The 17,627-nt window shown below is 43.1% G+C and overlaps 1 protein-coding gene across 5 annotated transcripts in view; it reads right to left on the bottom strand.

Annotated features, from left to right (window-relative positions):
- EIF2AK4 (eukaryotic translation initiation factor 2 alpha kinase 4) overlaps positions 1-17,627 on the bottom strand; it is a 62,439-nt gene that overhangs the window by 21,065 nt on the left and 23,747 nt on the right. For all 5 annotated transcript variants that reach the window (XM_066630650.1, XM_066630657.1, XM_066630664.1 and 2 more), the window contains 12 exons: positions 15,752-15,909; positions 14,176-14,603; positions 12,361-12,430; positions 11,872-11,955; positions 10,740-10,862; positions 9,037-9,141; positions 8,316-8,376; positions 5,796-5,875; positions 4,267-4,368; positions 3,551-3,601; positions 2,602-2,838; positions 1,452-1,527 (listed from right to left, as the gene is read on the bottom strand). In XM_066630650.1, coding sequence (XP_066486747.1) covers positions 1,452-1,527; positions 2,602-2,838; positions 3,551-3,601; positions 4,267-4,368; positions 5,796-5,875; positions 8,316-8,376; positions 9,037-9,141; positions 10,740-10,862; positions 11,872-11,955; positions 12,361-12,430; positions 14,176-14,603; positions 15,752-15,909 — 1,575 coding nt within the window. The remainder of the gene's footprint in view (positions 1-1,451; positions 1,528-2,601; positions 2,839-3,550; positions 3,602-4,266; positions 4,369-5,795; positions 5,876-8,315; positions 8,377-9,036; positions 9,142-10,739; positions 10,863-11,871; positions 11,956-12,360; positions 12,431-14,175; positions 14,604-15,751; positions 15,910-17,627) is intronic.

The following is a 17,627-nucleotide window of genomic DNA, read 5'->3' as shown; positions in this document are numbered from 1 at the left end:
TAAATGAAATTCGTATATAAAAAATCCGTGTATAAATAGGCTGGACCTGTAATCTTATTTTTTCAAATAATACATTTGTGGCTGGGGTGTCAGAATCCATAAGGGACAGAATGCTCCTTGTAATAGTTGTGAAGGAGAGGGAGGCATTGCTTATTTGATAATCACTGGAGTTTCCAATTTGTTTATGTGGGGTATGTGTATAACTTTTTAAAATTCTCTGAAAGCACTATTCACTTTTCCTGTGCAAGTTTTCCTAAAATGGACCATTATGAAACCGCTCTTTGGCAGCTGACATTATTTCAATAGATCAACTTCTTCATAAATTATGCTTTTTAGATCATAAATTTAGAATATGTGCCAAAATAGACAAGTAGTGCATACTCTTTTCCCCTATGTAAGAAAAGTGTCATGCGTTATGTGTCCCTAAGAGAAAACATTATCTGCACCAGCAAGTCTGGCAGCAAGCAATTCATGCTAGGTAAGCACAAGCCAGCCCCATCATGGCCTGTTATGGATAAACAGTGAGCCACAGAGGACAATGTGTTTGAGTAGTAGTAGTTGGCAACCTTCAGTCTCGAAAGACTATGGTATCGCGCTCTGAATCGTGGTTCTGGAACAGCGTCTAGTGTGGCTGAAAAGGGCCGATTCGGGAGTGACAATCCCTTCCACACTGGGAGCAAGTGCAGTCTGTCCCTGGTCTGTCTCCCTGGCTATGGGCCTTCCTTCTTTGCCTCTTAGCCTCAGACTGTTGGCCAAGTGTCTCTTCAAACTGGGAAAGGCCAAGCTGCACAGCCTGCCTCCAAGCGGGACGCTCAGAGGCCAGGGTTTCCCACTTGTTGAGGTCCACTCCTAAGGCCTTCAGATCCCTCTTGCAGATGTCCTTGTATCGCAGCTATGGTCTATCTGTAGGGCGCTTTCCTTGCACGAGTTCTCCATAGAGGAGATCCTTTGGGATCCGGCCATCATCCATTCTCACAACATGACCGAGCCAACGCAGGCGTCTCTGTTACAGCAGTGCATACATGCTAGTGATTCCAGCGCGTTCCAGGACTGTGTTGTTTGGAACTTTGTCCTGCCAGGTGATGCCGAGGATGTGTCAGAGGCAGCGCATGTGGAAAGTGTTCAGTTTCCTCTCCTGTTGTGAGCAAAGAGTCCACGACTTGCTGCAGTACCAAAGTGTACTCAGGACGCAAGCTCTGTAGACCTGGATCTTGGTATGTTCCGTCAGCTTCTTGTCGGACCAGACTCTCTTTGTGACTCCCTTTGTGAGTAATGTGTTTGAATAGTTTTCCAAAATACAAATAGTTTAATTAACTATTCAATTTGCTCAATTATTCAAACAGTTTGTTTGACAGAAGTCAAAGTCTTAAGACTGATTGATAGCCCAGAGTAAACAACTCTACTTGATATTCCCACTTTATATCTAAAACAAATTTAATAAAAATACACACCATGCCTTTTAAAGATCCGGCTGATTGTCTCACAAACATGTTGTTGAATCTTGGCTGTCCGAACTGAAAAGTTGCCCTAAGATGAAGCATCACAGAAAGTAAGGAATATATACTTTCCACTCAACACAGAAACCATTCTGAGTGCCAAACATGCCAAAAATTTCACATACATGGGGCACCAAGTACTTTTGTAAATCTTTTGTGCTTCTATGTTTGATCTATGTGTATAACAGGATGGACTGCCTCCTGTGTGTAACATAGGAGTAAGATATGTGTAAAATATCTATGTGTAAGGTATCTATGTGTAAGATAACTGCATTTTCCATGCTTTTGGTATAGAGTGGAAAAGGGACGAACAAACCAATGCAAATATTGGTAGAATACTACTTGCCATTTATAAATTTCAAATACTTCAAATAAATTTCAAATACTTCAAATAAACATCCTGAGCTGCCTGGTGCTCAGGGCTGCAGGGTGCTTAAATGGTAGCTGCAGCAACCTGAGCATGTTGGGCAGCCACTGGTAGCTCCCAATGCCTCCTCAGGGAAAGGGAACATTTGTTGGGCTCACGCTGAGCCAGCACCTGTGCTGGCCCAGCGGTAAGTGTCACAGGCGTACCTTACGGCAAGTTTGCAACACTGTGCGCTGGTGGTGAGCCGGAGCATAATGTTCAGGATTGGGCCTTAAAGCCCTTCACATACATAGACGTGGATCAATAAAGCCATAGCATAGGATAGATTTTCAGGGCCTGAAGCAGGGTGGGAAAGTCCCATTGCACAAGTCCTCATCTCAGTAATCCAAGAAGCAGACAATCTGATCTGTCTATTGAAAGCAGATGTGATGTGTAACCATGATATTGGTAAGCGTTCAGAGGCACTTTTAATCAGGAGCAAGGGCTTAATTCATATGCAGTTTTCTTTTAATATATGCATAGATTAATGCACAAAAATCACAGAATATATCAACATCAACCAAAGCATTCAACTGTTACATCCTCTAATATCCACAGCCGTTCTAAGTCAAAGTGGTTGTATCCTTGTTAGACAAGGCATCTGACCATTGGGTAAATTATAGGAGTCCAGATGTCAGCAGCAGCTATATTTTAGGAAGTTGTTTTTGTAGGGGACACAATATTAAACTTAAAACTAACCTTGAGGACATCACTATCATAGGTGTAGTCTATTGCAGGAGAAATTCGTTGTGAAAATATCTGGCCCATCATTGTCCGATAAGATTTGCCATCCACATTTGCTAGAGTATGATGGAGAACCTCATGAAGTTCAGACTCCTCCATCTGAGGAGGGGGAAGATGTTCACTTTTTAATAGTTCCATAGCAGTTGGTCGTTTGGAAGGATCGTGGTTCAACAGCCAGGTAATAACCAATTTCTAAAAAGTAACCCAATATATAAATATCCCATTTTAAATCCATTCAAGAAAGATTTTTTTTTTCTTGTTTATGGTCCTATATCTTCCTAATCGAACTAAAAGAGGAAAGAATGTATGTGGACATCACTATACTACAAGAAGCATATGATCTAAAACAGGGATGTCAAACTTGTCTCATACAGAGGGCCAAAATTAGCATGCACGGTGCCTACTGAGGGCTGGAAGTGACATTATTAAGCACACGATGGCCAGAAATAAGCACTTTGTTCTCACACAGGAACTCATTAGCTGCAAACGGCAGAAGAGAAAATGTGCAAATCTTGTTCATAGATTCAAGATATGAGACAGCCCAATTATCAAGCTGGGAGAGCCCAATTACAATGGGGGCCAGATAAATTGCTTCTGGGGGCTGCTTTCAGCTCGTAGGCCTTATGTTTGTCACCCCTGATCTAAAATGCAGGCTAAATTAATAGTTCAAGGCCACACCAGTGAATGCTACAGGCTGCATGTTAGCATTAAAAAAATTTATTGAAAACTATACTTAAGTATCAGTAACTTATTACTTTCGTTTTCTGAATTTCATTTTCCTTTGTTCAAATGTCACTTTGTAATTGCTGGGGTATGTATTAGTTTGAAACAAAGAAAAGAAAAATTATGACCTAAATTTTTAGTACAGATTACAGCAATTACTATTAAACAAAAATAAGAATACCTGTTTTGCATTTTTAACATCATCAAAGTCTTCGGGAAATACAACAGAAGGCTGAAAAGTACATTTTCAGTTATTGTTCAGTTATAAAGTTACATAAGTTGTACACATCCAAAGTCAGTTTTTAGTATTTGAAATAACTCATTTAAAGGCTGGGCTGGTTACTTCTGTACCCTTTGGCATCATCACATGGTCAGTGTAGACCCCATACATTGCAGATGAGGGCTAATTAAGCATTATCATTTACTAAGTGCAAAGCCTACTGAAAATACTTCTCCTACTTGTATTTACAAGTAAAAGCAGCAACAGAGGGCAATAAACTAAGTAACTCTCCATCCTCTGCCCCTACACCAAACTCTGAGGAAGGCAGGTCCCCCTTCTCTCCACAAATATTTGGACCATATTTATGGTTTACATATTAAAGAAAACAGTCAAATAATGTCTATGCTCTAAGGGCTTTAACCACAATCTTGGGGTGCTATGAGAGCAGACTACTAAAACTCTGGCAAGGTCATTAGGGAGATCTAATTAGTATGTGTATAACACACCAAAGCATTTTCTTTTTCAGTGCTTGAGCAAGAGTCTCACAATCAAGGTGGATTCATAAAAAAATCTATGCATGAAGGAAGCAAAGAGATTTTGCCTTCTAGTTTATTACGATTAGCTCTGTTATTGAACAAGATCAGAAAGACAGGCTAACATGAAGCTTTGATACATACAAGCCTTAACTGAGTGAGAACAAAGATCCTTTCTGAGGCAGTTGATAGAGGGTGGTAGGACATCTCAAAGAATATGATACCCAAACTGAAGAGATCCACTTTCTAGGAGAAGAAAATTGAAGGTAGCAATCAATGTAATTGTGAAGGATGCAAGAGTTTCTGCTGCTGCCTAGTCCCCTAACATAGCTGTTCAGCTACAATACAATGCACTACTTATAAGAGCAAAGGCACACTGAAAATTTTATGCATTTTGGAGACCAAAACATATACATGTCGAACCTTTTTATGTGTGGGGGTTTTGTTCCCTGAACCTCTGCAATTGCGAAAATCCACATGTTGCCAAATCAGAACTGGAAATGACGTGATTTTATACAAATTTCATAGTTATGCAAATTGCATACAGTTAAGCCAGGGGTGCCCAAACCCCAGCCCTGGGGCCACTTGCAGCCCTCAAGGACTCCCAATGCAGCCCTCAGGGAGCCCCCGGTCTCCAATGAGCCTCTGGCCCTCCAGAGACTTGGTGGAGCCCACACTGGCCCGACACAACTGCTCTCAGCGTGAGTAGACTGACTTCTCACGTAAGCTATGGGATGAGGGCTCCCTTGAGTGCTTGCTGTTTCACGTCTGTGATGCAGTAGTGGCAGCAAAGGAAAGGCTGGCCTTGCTTTGTGCAAGGCCTTTTATAGGCCTTGAGTTATTGCAAGACCTTCATTCATTCATATAAGTTCATCTTTAATTTATTAATTTATGTAAACTTATGTAAATTTATTCAAATTTTAAATGTAAATTATTTTTTTTCCTGGCCCCCTACAGTGTCAGAGAGATTATGCGGCCCTCCTGTGAAAAACTTTGGACACCCCTGAGTTAAGCAAATAGCGCTACAGCCTGACACTTGGGGATGGAAGAAAACTAAGGCAGTGGTTCTCAATCGCCTCCCCTCTCACCATGTCCCCACTTCCGTACTCAGACCTCCCCTGTTGCCTGTTGTCCCCGCTTGTTTCGCAGGTGGGATGCTGTGTTTCGAAGAGCCCAGTTTAATGCATGTCTAGTCAGAAGTAAGCCTCATTATAGTCAATGGGGCTTACTCTCAGGAAGGTGTGGATAGGATTGTGTGGTGCGGATAGCCTTACAGGCCCAGTCCTATGCCTGTCTACTCAGAAGTCCCATTAGTGGAGCTTACTCCCAGGAAACTGTGGATAGGATTGTAGCCTAAATCTAATGCTTCAGATTGCTCAGACGACTTGCTTGCTGGGCTGTTTTGCTTGTGCACGGAGAGACTGCACCATCTCAGTCTGAAGGGGAGTACTGAAGGAGGGGGGAATTCAGCAGAGAGGGTGCTTGGTCTTCCTTCGAGAAAGGCAAACAAAACAAACTCGAGGAAAACACTCCGTGGTTTTAAAACACGCCCCTCTGTTACTACCACTTTCCCACCTCTGAGTGTGAGTGAGAGAGAGAGAGAATGCTGAAACTATGCTATGAATTCCAGATGTATTTCTTGAAGGGAACACAATTCCCTAAGGGATGATTACCTGATTGTATGTAGATTTAGTATTCCCTTGGACTTCTGGGCTCACATAAAGAGCAGTACCAACCATTCCTGTTAAATTACCTGTAAAGACAAAAATTTAGTAGTTTATTAGCTACTTCACAACATCTATATAAAAGTAAAGAAAATTCCATCTAGTATTTTCTTTAAATTAGAACATCAGATATTTAGTTAGGGTGACTGTGGTGTTGTTTTAAATATCTAATTGGTAATCATAGTCCAAATATTAAGACACCCCATTCCTATTTCCCTAACAGCATATCTCAAAAAGTTGAGATTGTATTTGTTCCTATCCACAACAGAGCCAGAATTAAACCAATCTGTCCTTTTGAATTCAAGAATTTAGATAGGAGCTATTTAAAAATTAGTTTCATTACAGTTCTACAACAATCCCTCATAACACTCTTGCTAGTGTTGGGTTCAGATGTTGATAAGGGTTCAGATGCTGTTTTATCATATACTTCTATGAAGCAGAAGATTACCCTGTGCACTATGTCTCTTTTCAGGATTATACAAAGCAATAGAAGGAATTTTTGCCAGTAAAGTTGAAATAAGAGGCCAATATCCAGATCGAAGGCTGATCAGGTTGTACCTCAAGGCTTTCTTTCACAGGTGCAAAGATACAAATCTAAGTATCCAAATGTGAAAAGGTAGCATGGTCCACTAAAACGACTTTCAAAAAGAAAAAAAACTTATACAAAAAAAGCTTCAGGCTCTCAGGAAAGCAGAATATCCAGTACTGAAGGCGGCCTTGTGCAGAAACCTAGATATGTTTAGGTAGCTACAAGTGTTTCTCAAGGTTTGTCCTCTAATGTTCCACTTCACATGGCCCACTTATTCAAAGCACCACCAGAAGTAACTAGCAATGACATCATCGCAAGTTATTACTGGGTTGGGAGATCAGAAGTGACATCAGTAAGACGCTCAGGGTGGACAGGAGGCTTTTTCAAGCACAGAAAAGCATGCTTTGCAGCTCTGCCTGCCAAGCCTTGTACCACCGCTTGTTGCATCATGTTCCTGGTCTTGCTGCCAGGTATCCAGGGGTCCTGCGAGTACCACCAAACACCACTGGTGATACCTGTACCACTGGTTGAGAAACACTGACCTAGAAAGGTACCAAAATATGAACAGATCAGGGCATTCTGGAGGTTAATTGCCATCCCACAAAACAATAAGTATGGCAGAAAACATCTTACTGGATTAGGGCTGTCACACGCTAAACAAATATTAGGCAATCAATCATATGAGTCAACTAATAGGTCAATCAATTATATTTGCACATTAGAAAACAGTAGTTCTGGAAGAACAGAAAGCTTACTTTTTTTGTTTTTTGATGATGCATATCTATGTTGTATCAGGTGTCATCTTAGTAGAGGCATTCCGTCCTGGATGTTAGAGGAGGAGGAGGAATGCTTCTTCAAAGTTGGCACATGCCATCTAGTTTTTAGTAGTAAAATACTATTACTAATATTTCTGCTAAAAATAAATCATTACACATTCAAAATTATTAAATGGAGTCCTTCACTGTAGTCTCCCATGCCACATCCTATATCATTCTGGAGGTTACCTGAACCTCACAGGTGACTTTTCCGGAGGTGACAAAAACTACAGTGGTGGGGGGTGTGCAGAACTAGGAAAGTGCAACTGCACTAGTGATGTTCTGCTTGCTTGACTGCGTTGAGTCAACTTGCTAACCCAGCGAGTTACCTCTGGGCTAGTGTTGGGCTAGTGTGGAGAGGGCGCCCAGCCTCCGCTGCTCGGCGGTCTCATGGACCACCGAGCCACGGCACGGTAAGCAGGGGCGGGGAGGGGGGCGGAGAGAGGGCAGGGGGAGGTGGGTCCAGTGGAGCTCCACTCCACCGGAACCTGTCTGTTCATGTAGGGCTTGCCGCCCTACACGAATGCCTTTACCTTACCGCCGAGCTTTTGGTCGGTGGTAAAGTGAGTAGCCCTGCTGCAGCGCTGCTTCCTTTACCTGGGAGAAGGGGACAAACGTTCCCTTATCCCGAAGTGCCGCCTGTGGTAGCCCGAGGCGTGCAGGATCAGGGGGCAGTCGTTCTCGGCACCGTCAAAGCTGGGTGCACTGGGCAGCTCAGGATTCTCAGTCAAGAGATTCTCTGATGTTTAAATCCAGGAGCTTCTATCCAGAAGGAAAAATTGGAAGTAAGGAGGTCCAGGAAGAAAGGAGAATTTGGGAAGGCTTCAAGTCAATAACAAGATAAGCAGACAGAATGTTAGAACTCTAGAACAAAGCAGCACAAGCAGTAGCACTTACAGGAGTCTTCTTTTTGTTCAGACAGGATGACACAAGTTAGCATTACATAGCCTTTTCCTGCCAATCATGTCATGGGATCACTGTCAGCCAACCCGAGGCCAAGTGTTGTCCAGGACTGATCCAGCAGCATCAAGGACACTGGTTCATCACAGGCACACTTGATAAATGCTTTTTTCAAGGCACATATCTAGATCACCAGGCATCAGAAATAATTTTCTCTGTACTTACCAGAAGCATCCCTTTTAGCTAAACAATAATCTGTAACTTCTTCTCCTTGTTTAGTGTCCGCCTGAAAAAGAAATCCAAATAAATCTGATTATATGTATCCCAGATTAAGCTCATAATATCAAGGCTTAAAGTTTTTTTTTGTTCTAAAACTCATGTGACACAATGTCTACCAGGTTCAAATTCCCACAGCCAGAATATTCATTGTATGACTTCATACCAATCAGCCTAACTGACCCTAAAAGATTGCAGTAAGGATGATGAAAGGGGGTGGGTGAGTGGCTAGGACACGAACACAGCCTTTGGCACCTTAGAAAGAGGGCCAGATAAAAATGTAATAAATACCACTTAAGGGTGCAATCCTAACCCCTTATGTCAGTACATTCTAGCAGTGGTGTAGCTGGGCCTATGAGATGTGTGCTGCATCCTGCAGTTGGGTGTCACTCATGGAGGCCTCCTCAAAGTAAGGGAAAGTTTGCTCCCTTACCTCAGAGCTGCATTGCCCTTATGTCAGTGCTGGAAATAAGGGGTTAGCACTGTTAGCACTGACATAAGGGGTTAGGATTGCGCCCTAAGTGACAGTGTTCGGTACAAAACAATATGGAAGCATTTCTTCTACAGAAATGAAACTTCACCATATTGTTCATTCCAATTATCATCCCCAGTATTCTCAACATAATTTAAATTGCACACATTAGGATCTGTTTTATTTAAAAATACATACTGCATATGCTGGGTGATCTGTTGCTAAACCAAAATCACCAATTTTCACATGATCATCAGAATCTAAAAAGATGTTCACGGGTTTCAAATCTCGGTGAATCATGCCCTATTAATAAAGAAAAACATCCAAACTAGTTACCATTTCATCAACCAATAAATTGGCCCAGTTTTAATCATAATAGAACAGGCAAAATGTATTCTGTAGATAGCAGAGCTAGGCACACCCATATTATATAGTAAACAACACTTCAATTTAGCATTTAGAAAACCAATCATACAGCATTTTTTTTTTCTAATCTAATCGGTATCTAAAAAATCCAAATTTCTGAATCTGAACTCTTGGGGTGCTTCATGGACATGTAGTTCAAGTTACAGAACTGAAGATTTGAAAATTGAATAATGGGCTCTTTTGCATGATAGAAAAGTGAAAAATTTGAAGCAAAACAAGATAAAGAAGAACTAGTTTCACTGTGACATTTATCAAAGGATGCTCATATCTATAACTTAATCAAAATACATTAAAATGTTGCAGAAAGCAACTTAAGTCATTTTTGCCCAACTTTGCATATACGCAACAGGGATAAAATGTGTACACCTGTGGGTTGGGCAGAAATGTGTTAATTAGGTATAATTGTTAATTCTATATGGAGCTGATTGTATATGCACATTTCAACATAAATCATCTTAGCAATGTCACAACTGCTTGACAAACCATAGGGTTTTTGACATGTTTTATTTAGACATCACACACACACACACACACACACACACACACACACACACACACACACACACACACACAGTGTCACAAGAATGAACTGCCCAAAATTTGATTGCCATCTGATACTTTACAAACTTTTAATCATGTGCCAAGTCTATAGTAATTAACAAAAAATATATGTTGATTAAATAGTACATCATTCCCAAATATGAGAACAGGTAACATGGAGCCACTGATTAGCAGGGGACTGAATGGCAGATTAGAAGTGGGGAGACCAGAATTCAAGTCTCTACTTGGTCATCAGATCAATCACAATCTCCCTAATTTATGACGGAAGATAAAAGTGAGGGGTGGGGGGCACATGACACTAAGCAACCTGAAACAGGGGTAAGGTAAAAGTAATGCAGGTCCAGCCTATTTATACACAGATTTTTTATACATGAATTTGACTCAACAGGAATGGCCCCTGCAAATGAGAAGGAACGTGCTGATCCCTGGAGAAGGGGGAAATGCACCCCTTTAAATTCAGTTTAAAAAACTGAACAGTCCTTTAACAATCGCCTCCTTAATGAGAGAGAGAGAGAGAGAGAGGGCAGCTGGCTGACAATCCATCAAGCCTTCTCTCTCCAGGCGACCCCTCCCTTCCCCCCCCAGCAAGTGAAAGAAAAGTAATCACTTTGCAATGGTGAAGGGAGGGGCTGAGTGAAGGAAGGGGCTGAGTGAGGGACTGATGGATTGTCTTCTTAGACTCCTATCTTAGAGTCAAAAGGTCAGTAAGGCTGTTTTTCAATCACTGGAGCAAAGAAACTTTGTTTTTTAAATTGATTTGCTAGAGTGCATTTTTTGCCTTCCACTGTGAGTGCTTGGAACTGAACCTAGGAGAATAATGAGTCTCAACCTGTATGTGCATCATGGGCAAAAACAAAATGGGAATAACTGACAAGTCATTTGAATGAAAGGCACATGGCATGAACACCACTAACCTTTTCATGGATATAAGCTAACCCATCCAAAATTTCCCGGAAAAGCCTCCAAAGGCGATTGGCATCTTGGTATAGGCCTTGGTCAATGGTATCTCGTAATGTGCTCTTTTCACAATATTCCATCTTCAGAAGAAACAGTTATCAAAAGGAGAAGCTGTATTCAGTTAGTGATTATGGTTAGTACAGAACATATTTTTTATAAACGCTGCTGTGAAGATCTTCTAGTTTGTAGACTACCTTTTTCACAAGAATACTGGATTTTAACCTTTTTATTAACAGGCAACTTTATATGAATTCTAAAAGTACAGTTATCCAACTTTTGACAAATGTTAGCTAAAATTCATCCAAAAATCTTTTTCACCAAATAAATGTGGGATTTACCAGGTATATTTTCTTAAAATTGTGACTTTATCCTTCTCAGTATAGAGACTGCAAGTGAATTCAGGTGGGCATGCTCTGAAATCTTAAATCTTGCACTCAGGATTTAATCAATGACTCGGGCAGCCCAATCCTATCCTCCCTGGCAGTGCTGGGTACGGCTGTGCAAAAATGGCTACTGCTGTATCCAGCGGGGCTAGGGAAGCTTCTAGAGGTCTCCTCTGGGGAAAGAACTTTAATTCCCTTACCCTAAATAAAGCCCCAGCCCCCGCAACAGGGCTACTTGAGTCTGCGCCAGCTATTTTGCTGGGGCAGACTTGAGCAGCCCCATGTCAGGTTTTGCAGCCCGAAGCAGGGCATTGGATACACCAGTCCCACCCTCTTCCTGGACTGGTTCCCCTAGTTCTGCCCTCCTCCCACCCTGGAATGCCTCTCCCCACCCTGGAAAGCCACACTGCCACTTGGAGGTGATATTCACCACTGATGGCTCCACGGCATCATCTTCACCCAGCACTGACACTCCCTCCTCTCCGGGTACTGCAAAATGCTTTACAGTACATTTGTGAGAGACACCGGTATGTGTGAACCGCCAGCACAAGAGCCCATAGGATTGGGCTCAAATCTTAAAAGCTCCCAACTTTGAAGGCCGAATTCAATGCTCTGTAAGCCCATTACTGATCCAGGACCAAACACATGATGTACGAGAATGAAAGTGCAATTCTCCACTATTAAAACACCACACTGAATTTCTAACCTGAATGTATAGATAATGCACAGTCTGAATCACTGCTTTTTCATCCTCTTCACTAAGACTCTCCTTTCCATTGCAATCTTCATCCTGTATCATATTAAATATAAACAGGATGTAGAAGCCAGTACAGTTCTCCAGCCACGTACAAATAAGCAGACTCACAAATCAACACATGGTCCAGACATTAATCATTACTGTACAAGAATTCTTGCATTCTGCCTGGATTCTTGATCAGCACCTCAATGTACCTAGGGAGCGATTCTGAATGAACAGTTCAGGATGGTGGGCCAAACCTCTCACTATAGCAATCTGCAATCAAATCCAGCCTTCCCCACTGTTGCTACCAATCGTACCTGTGTTGTTAGGCAATTTGTACTGACAATTAAGGTAAATTAAAGGCAATTAACACTTTCATCAAACTACCAGCAAAACAGATAGTATATATGTTTGAATCCTCCTCTTACTGTCAGTAGAAACTAGCTTCAAACTTACCGTGGTAGCATTTTTACTGTTGTCATCTTCATTTGTGAAAATGATATCACTTCCAGAATCTGCTGCTGGCCTAAATCAACAAATCAAAATGAAAAAAGGAAAGACAAAATCAAGGATTTGCAAGCAGTTCTTTCCAAAACTATGTACCATAGAGTCTAGACATTCTGCAGGACGTTACGTGGTATTCCAGGAAGACAAGACCAATAATGGCAGACAAGCTGCTTGAAAGACAGTTTGGCAGGGATCATATAAACCAACAGAGTAAGGAGAAAGTGAGACGATGCACTCCTAAGAACATAAGAGCGCTGCTGAATCAGGCCAAAGGCCCATCCAGTCCAGCCTCCTGTATCTCACAGTGGCCCAACAGATGCCTTAGGGAGCACACAAGACAACAAGAGACCCACATCCTGTTGCCACGCCATTGCACCTGGCATTCTGAGGGAGTATACTTCTAAAACCAGAAGATTGCACAGACTCATCACAGCTTGTAACCTGTAATGGACTTTTCCTCCATAAATCTGTCCAATCCCCTTTTAAAAACATCTAGATCAGATGCTATCACCATATCCTATGGAAAGGAGTTCCACAGATTAATCACACTGGATAAAGAAAATTTTTCCTCTCCTGCCTCTTACGTGTCCAAATGCAAAAGAGGAATCATAGCTATCCACAGTTCAGCAGGGCACCCTGGGAGCTATGGCTAAGTCTGCTTTTCAAACCAGAACATAGTATAGCAGTGTTACCCAAACTGGTGGGTCACGACCATCAGTCAGCCAGTGCTGACCTCTGGGAGGGGGTGCAGGGGGCCCCCCCGCAGACAACTCCACAAGGCTCTTCAAGCCTCCAATTAACTAAAAATAGTGAAACCACTTCCGGAGGCTGACACTGGCTGTAGGTTAGTAATCCTCTACTTATGTCCCTGGCAATAGCACAATCCTGGAGATTATGTCACTGCCATAGTCCCTCCCTCACAAAGACTTCCCACCATGGTTCCAGCAGGAGTTTAGGAACCACTGTAGTACAGGACTCCAATTTCTAAGCTAGAGTTAAAACCACCGTCACTACATTAGGAGCCCAATCCTGGGCTCGGCGTGCCGGCTCACCGCTGGCATGCAGTTGCAAACGTGCCTTAAGACACGTTTGCAGGCCCTACCACTGGGCGATTGCCAGTGGTATCCCAGCTCTGGCCAGCGCTGGTCTACTACTGGGCGAACACCCAACCTCCACCGCTCGTGCGGACCACCAAGCAGCGGAGAGGTAAGTGAGGGTGTGGGGGGAGGCAGGGAGGAGGTGTTCCAGGGAGGAGGAGGTGGACAGAGTGCAGGGAAGAGATGTTAAGAGGAGGCAGGAGGCAGAGAGAGGGCGGGAGGAGGCATGCCAGGGGAATGGAGCAGGGAGGGAGGGAGGCGGGACTGCTGGAATGATGCTCCACCAGATCCAGAGCGTCCGTGTTGGGCTCACCACCCTACATGGAGGCTCTTGATTCACCACCGACCTTCTGGTTGCCTGTGAATCGAGTTGCCCCATTGCGGGGCTACTCTCTTTACCATTCTCCTGAGGAGCCACTGGCGGCTGCCTGAAGTGTGCAGGATGTGGGAGCAGCTATTTTTGGCACTGCCACAGCCGCACACCCCAGGCAGTTCAGGAATGAGCTGTTAGACAACATGCAGAGCTCTGCAGCGCATATCAAAGTTTGGAAGTTTTATGCTACAAGAACCAAAGAGAAACAAGTCTGAATCTGAACTTACTAAATAGGGCACATCAACAATTAATGCCCAAAGGTGAACACTTTACAGCCCCCACATCCTTACTCACAAGAATGACTGTGAAAAGACTCCTCCACCTTCATCGTCGTCGTCATCATCATCATCACTGGATTCCTGATCAGCTCCATTGAACCTGGCACTTGATGATCTCTCACATGAGGTGCTCCACTCCACTGAACTGGTAAGCACAGGAGGAGGGGCATTTGCTTCAATGTCATCTATGGACTCCTCTTCCTCTTTCCCATTCAGAGTCTGCTTGTTGGTTCTTTTTTTCTCTTCAGTGCTTCCTGATGTTGAAGTACTGAGTAAAGGCCTCTCATGTTTCTCTATCCACGCATTATAATATCGCACAATGTTCTCATGGTTCAGACGTGACAGAAGGGTCACCTCCCCTTTAATCCTCCGAAACTGCTTGCTTGTGGGATTTACAAGTATTCGCTTTACTGCATAACAGCAGCCATCCAGTTTGTTCTGGACCTGTCCAGTGAAATAAATTTAAAATGTGGCATGTAGCCGTTTCAAGATCATGTGACATAACTACTTCTGGGCAATTTCCCACTCCAGAAAACTCTGCAAACATTTGTTAGCCATCTTCACCGTGGCAAGTGACCCACCACCGTGGAAAGTGACCCTTTCCAAGTTTGAAAGGCAGTCTTCCTTTCAAACTTGGAACTGCAGATCATCCTAGCAGTTGTATCATGATCCCTGCCCCTCCCCAGCAATAAGTTTAGGAGGACTTGGGCTTGTTTGGTGGTGGTTTGGCTACTCTTTGGTTCACGCTCCACCATGTAGGGCCACACCAACAAGCCCATACTTTTCTGATAAGGAGCAAGGAAGGGGGAGAGTTTCCTTGGTAGCTTCTGCTGTGCCACAGCAGTAGGAGCACCTCAGCTGAGTGGCAGCCAAACAGGACAAACATTGTCCTGATCCAAAGCAGGAAAAAAGGTGGTGGGGCACCTAACTCAGCAGCAGCTGAATGGGCAAGCCCTATCCCTGCCTTTTCTGCTCTAAAGCAGAGAGAGGTAGTGCCTTTATCAGCAAGGGGAGGAGCAAGAGCAGGAAACTACTGTTTTGGTTTAGCAAACTAAGCCAACCAAAAATTGTGGACCCCTGTTCTAAACATTGCTGCTATAACAACAACAACAACAACAACAGTATTTATACCCTGCCCTTCTCCCCAAAGGGACCCAGGGCAGCTTACACCGGTTAAATTGTAACCGTTATTAATATTAATTAATATTAATAATATTAATTAATATTATTAATATTAATAATTAACTATATTAATATTAATATTAATAATTAACTATATTAATATTGTTCCACTTAGGGCCAATCCTACCCAACTTTCCAACACTGATGCAACTGTGCCAATAGGGAATATGCCTCAAAGTTAGGGAAGTTGGTTTCCCCAGGGCTGCACTGGCACCAGAAAGTTGGATAGGATTGGGCCCTTAGATTGCTGAAGAGAATGAATATTGCTCTTTTCATTATCACACATTTCTTTCACAAACGGAAATCCTAGTAAGATTCCACTGATCTTAAATTAAGATGCAGTTTTATACACACTAACCTAGTAGTAAGTCATGCATAGGATTGCATGGTTAGTCTTACACTATGTGTACCTTGATGACTGCTCCAAAGGCCCCTTTGCCGAGCAGCTGTAATTCTTCAAACTCATTATAATAACGAGAAAATTGCTTTTGAGTTTCTGTGAAGAAGACATCGCTAGCAATTTGACTGCTAGGAATAACTGTTTCAATATCATCTATGCCGGCTGAATCTGAAACAGAAGAGTTTTTGGTGTGAAAGGTAGCACAGATAAGCAACTTCAGGTAAAATGAAGACAATGAGGAGTTGGTGTGACAAACAATATGGGACACTAAAAACCTTTGTAAAAACACAGGGATGAAAATTAACAGAAGTCTCTAAGTCCTAGCAACAGTTAATACCAAACTAACAGCCCAATCCTATCCATTCTGCTCCCTTGCTGATGCAGCCACACCAAAAAAAGCTTGCGCTGCATCCTGGGGGTTGACTGCAGATCGGGCCGCTTGGGAGAGGAGAGGTAAGAGAAAAATATTTTTCCCTTACCTTACTGTAAACAACTTACTTGCAATGGGTCTCCTCTGACCTGCACATCCAAGGAAAAAAAGGGGGTGTGCCGGCTACTATTTGGGATAGGATTCAGTACAAGTCATCCGCGCTTGGTGCAAACACCCTCCTGCCATGACATGCTTCCTACCCTTACCCTATTTGGCCTCCCTCCCAATCTGGTTCAATGGGTGCTCTGTCTGACACTGCACGTGGGGCTGCTCCAGCCTCGCCTCTGGAGGGCCAGTAGATTGGGGCTCTGTAGAACCATTTGTGCAACAGACATAAAGCGCATTTTGGGTTATTAGGATTGGGCTGTAAGTCATCCCAAAATGTTTTCCCCCCATCCTCTAACAAAACAGTTGTGATCAAAGTAAGCTTGTGAGCTGAAATAAGAGCAGGAAGACATATCAAGAGAAAAAAGTAACTTAGGGCCCAATCCTAAGAGGGCCTGGTGCCAATGCTGAGCTCCAGCACTGGTGCTGGGTGTTGCAAACATGCTGTAAGGCATGCCTGCAGCACCTGGAGAGGAGGGGCTGCTAGCACTGGGCCAGTGCTAGTTGGCACTGGACCTCAGTGGCACATGGACGGCTGAGCAGTGCGCCTCCAGCACTGGCTGGCAGTAAGTATTTTCAGGGTGGGGAGAGGCAGGGAGTGGGCAGAACGGGACAGAGGGAGGGGAACAGCGATGATAGCAGGCTTTGCTGCCATATACTAACCTCCCTCCTAGCCCAGGCAACCTGACATGAGCCTTCTTGCATCTGTGCCTGTTCAAAAGTGGGCAAAGATCCAAGGACATCCATTGGTGCTGTGGCTGCATCACCCAGGGTAACAAGGAGACTCCCGGCACTAGCCCAGAGCCCACCGGATCCAGCAGTTACCATTTCAGCACTGCTGGAGCCCTGGATGGTGCTGGCGATATGACTGAGCTGCCCATCTCTGCTCAGTGGGCAAACAAGCACCCTTTAAAGTGGTGTCCTCTCATATTTAGCAGGGAGCGAGCAAATATCACTTTTTACCCTAGCGTGGTATCTTTTCCAGTGGCTGCTGGTTCCTCCTCTGCACTGTTTTTTTTAAAGATTGTGTCTTTTAAAAAGATTTTTTTCTATGTAAAGTACATAAACTGCTTTATGAACTACTCTTGTCAAAAAGCACTATATAAGTAATTATGCACTACAATCAGTTCAAGAAAATGTGTTGTCAAGAGCAAAATATCCATGCCCAGTGTTATATTTCAGCCAGCTTGAGTATGAGAGCCCTCACCTCCTGGGAGCCATAATTTTCGGAAAACTATTTCAAGGGTTGCATTTTTAAAGGTTAAAACTGTTAAAAGTGTTAATAGTTGCACTGTTAAGACTAACCTGAAAGATTTTATTGCACAATCATTCAAATTATCTGCCTACCTAA

The sequence above is a fragment of the Tiliqua scincoides genome, chromosome 1 (genome assembly GCF_035046505.1).
Source record: "Tiliqua scincoides isolate rTilSci1 chromosome 1, rTilSci1.hap2, whole genome shotgun sequence".
In the NCBI taxonomy this organism is placed as follows: domain Eukaryota; kingdom Metazoa; phylum Chordata; class Lepidosauria; order Squamata; family Scincidae; genus Tiliqua; species Tiliqua scincoides.
The sequence above is the reverse complement of the archived record's forward strand: the minus strand, read 5'-3'. Positions and strand labels throughout refer to the sequence as shown.